The sequence below is a fragment of the Limulus polyphemus genome, unplaced genomic scaffold (assembly GCF_000517525.1).
Source record: "Limulus polyphemus unplaced genomic scaffold, Limulus_polyphemus-2.1.2 Scaffold3234, whole genome shotgun sequence".
NCBI classification, from domain to species: Eukaryota; Metazoa; Arthropoda; class Merostomata; order Xiphosura; family Limulidae; genus Limulus; species Limulus polyphemus.
In genome coordinates, this window is record NW_013668844.1 from 1 (window position 1) to 3,742 (window position 3,742).

A 3,742-nucleotide genomic window follows, 5' to 3' on the forward strand; every position below is an offset into this window, starting at 1 on the left:
ATATTATATATATATATATATATATATATATATAAGTTCGGGTTTTTTCATCTAAAAAAGCGACATTAATTTCTTGACGATCTAATATTTTAAATCATTGTCTAGTCAATTGCTGTGCGAAGAATTAATACGGCAGTGAATGTTACTTTCAAGCAGTTCTCATTTAATAAGTAACTATCTGAAGACTATCACTAAATAATTAATTACCCAGTGAATTGTTTTTAGTCGCGAACACTAGGTTAGTATAAATTGATCCTGATTATTAAAAAGATATCATCACTGTCATAGAAACGTCAAACAATTTATTGCGTCATATGATTTAAAACATAAGGCTAAAATTAGTTTAAAAACCAGCAGAACATCATATTGTTTTAATCAGACAGTAAAAACAGCGTTGTAAGCAAAAATGCCATACATAAATGTTAAGTCCATTACTGCTAACTGCATATTTATGGTATTTCCAAGTTATGGTAACGCGTTCTGTAATTGGTTCAGCGTTAAAAAATACATTATCAACAAATAGTGTATTTAATTGTGTGAGTTTGATGAGGTAATGCTGAGTGAGGGAGACATATATAGATTTCGTTTTGCAATTTTAGAGGAGAAAGGGGGGGGATTTGTAAATTGTATTCCATGATTAAGATGATATTTTATAGTTCATAAATAACGAATATTTTTACAACTTAAATTAATAAAAAAATTTAAATTCCTATCGTCTTATAGGGTTTTCAAATGCCTAAAATGAGTCGGAGGCTGGGATACCTCCCCAGCCACCCTAGATGGAACTAGGGGGTACCCATCATCTTTCGCGCCATCAGTGGATAGCTTCCCCATTTATGTTAAAATCAAATCAATCGAACCCACCTTAATGTTTAAAACTTAACACAGTACAGGAACTACGCCTTCCTTGGTTTAAATTTTTTTATGTTTTAATTTTCAGTAGAAGATAAAGTTAATCAATTATATATATCCAGTCTGCAAAAGATTTTAAAAAGTCATTTAGAAAGTTTTAAAGCGAGGATATTAAGATATTATTTATTACGACCGTAGAATAAAGTTGTCAAATATCTCTGGGAGAAAAACCAAGCTTAAAGCAAAATACCACAATCTGAAATCCAAGAGAATTAAGTATAAGCAAAACACTTCTAAATCAAATAGAATTCTAACACTACTTCAAAAACATCGTGATAAAAAAAAATTAACGTGGAACATGCCACATAATATATTTAATTTTAAAGACATAAGTCTTCAAAAAAAACATATTTAGTCGTTTATACATTTACTTGTCCAAGCTGTTTAATGGCATAGGTAAGCTCTACCGCCAGGTGGCTATCTAAAACACATCGCATTAGGTCTCTGCCGAGTGTACTCGTAGCAAGCACTTAAAATGATTTTGTGAATTATTAGTCGAATTGAAGAAGAAAGGGAGTTGCTCATTTAGGGAAAGTATTGCAATTTCAATTAATAATTATTATCTTCATTACAATAAGTTACAATATTCGGTGTACAATTAATATATTTGTTTTAGATATGAAAATTTTTGTAAACAGAACAGAAGTATTTGAACTTAATGAAAGATTTTTTATGCAACAGCCGGGCGATCATGCAGTACATGGTGAATAAGTACGCTCCTGACAGCTACCTATATCCTAAGGATCCCAAACAGAAGGCGATAGTTGATAGGTTGTTGTACTTTGATATGGGCACGATGTTCAAATCCATGAGAGAAGTTTATGTGAGTATTTTTTATGTTACAGTGTTCAATTAAGAACGAAATAAAAGGCCTAGCATGGCCAGGTGGTTAGGGCGCTCGACTCACAATCTGCGGGTCGCGGGTTCGAATCCCCGTCCCACAAAACATGCTCGCCCTTTCAGCCGTGGGGGCGTTACAATGTGACGGTCAACCTCACTATTCGTTGATAAAAGAGTAGCCCAAGGGTTGGCGGTGGGTGATGATGACTAGTTGCCTTCTATCTAGTCTTTCACTGCTAAATTAGGGACGGCTAGCGCAGATAGCCCTCGTGTAGCTTTGCGCAAAATTCATAACAAATAAATAATCAATTAAAAAAATAGGTGTATATCTGTGTTGGATTCTGTAAATTCCCGTATAAAATGTTTAGCAAACAAAATATTAGGTGTAATAATTTATTAATTTTTTGCCATATACCCAAGTTTTCCTCCAAAGTTTCCACTGATATTATCACATAATCAAATGGTTTAGTGCCGTGCCAAACCGCATTGAAGTTAGTTGAAACAAAAGGGTGAACTTAGGATTTAATCCATAAGACAGATGATTTATTTTATGCGGTTATAACCTTCTAACCATAAAACATACTGCTTAGATTTCCAAAATATGAAATCTATTAGTCAAACTTTATTTAAGATACATGGGAGACAAACTTTCCAAAAACGTTAGAAACTAAATCACCTTCGCCCATTCAGCTTGGAAGTTCATTTATTAACAAACCCGGTGTTATCACTAACTTGTCTTCTTATTATCTTAATGATATTGAAAAAAAGAGCAATAGTGCGTGGCTCGTATACGGAGGTTGCGTACGTTATATTAAAACGATTTTGGAGCCTAATCATGTCATTCCAATCCATGCCATAATGCCCGGTCATGATCTGTCTGATTGCCTGAATCTTTACAATAGCATTGCAGCGTAGTTTCTATTGGAAAGGCTCTGTCGTAAGGTTGTCATGTCAAACGCATACCACTGTTCTCTGCCTGCTTTCCATAAGCAATATAGTGTAAAAAGACGACGATTTTCCAACGTCTGTTTGAACTGTCCGATTGCATAGAAATTGACAGGCGACTTGTCTGGTATGTATTTGGATGGAATAGTGTAAATACCTATTTTATTTTCCAGGTGCTTGAGGTATGCGATGGTTGGAGAGATATACAATTGAAACAACTTGTGTACACGTGACTTGTATCGCTTTTCTTGATTATGTTGTGTCTGTGGGCCACGTGCACGGCTTTTGCCACTGATCTTTGTTATCATGAATTCTCACATTTTCATTACCACGACTGGGGTACGACTTGTTAGAGGTCTCTTTCCAGATGACCCTTGGGTACCAAACTGATCCACATTCCTTTGTTTTCAATCCTATTAAGTACAAGGGATATCTCCGTTTTGGTTATTCTAAATATTCGAGGTGAACACATCTATATAATCTGAATGTATGAATATTTTGTGTCGTGAAGAGCGATGAATTTTCGGTAGTATCATGCTACCTACGAACAGCCAAACAATATCAAAATATAGTTCTGACATGTGTTGTTATATCGGCTGTGGTTGTCACAAGACTTGCTAATTTGCATATTCAAAATCGTATTAGTATAACGTACTCAATCCTCTGTAATCTAAGAAAAACACCCACATATATAACGTACTTAATAAACTTAAAAACTCTACTTAGTTAACTATAATAGGGTTGAATTTAAGTAATGATATTACAGTTTTAAATAAAAGTGACTACATTTATTTAATAAAGGTAACCACATAATAGAAGACTGTAAAACATTTATTAAGCTTAATAAATTTTTGTTTTTGTTTCAAAAAATTCGGCAAAGCTACTCAAAGGGTTATCTGCGCAAAGCCATTCCTAATTTTGAACTGGTAGGCTATGCAAAAGCATCCACCGCCAATTCTTGAGCTACTTTTAACTGACCGATTGGTGGCACAGTGGTATATCTGCGGACTTACAACGCTAGAATCCGGGTTTCGATACCCGTGAT

At 34.4% G+C, this 3,742-nt stretch overlaps 1 protein-coding gene across 1 annotated transcript in view; it reads left to right on the forward strand.

Moving 5' to 3' along the window:
- The first annotated feature begins 1,554 nt into the window (after window positions 1–1,554).
- The window catches only part of LOC106468951 (glutathione S-transferase 1-like), a 6,109-nt gene continuing 3,921 nt past the window's right edge, over window positions 1,555–3,742 (forward strand). Inside the window, exon 1 of the mRNA XM_013929405.2 lies at window positions 1,555–1,735. Coding sequence (XP_013784859.2) covers window positions 1,571–1,735 — 165 coding nt within the window. The 5' untranslated portion in view covers window positions 1,555–1,570. The remainder of the gene's footprint in view (window positions 1,736–3,742) is intronic.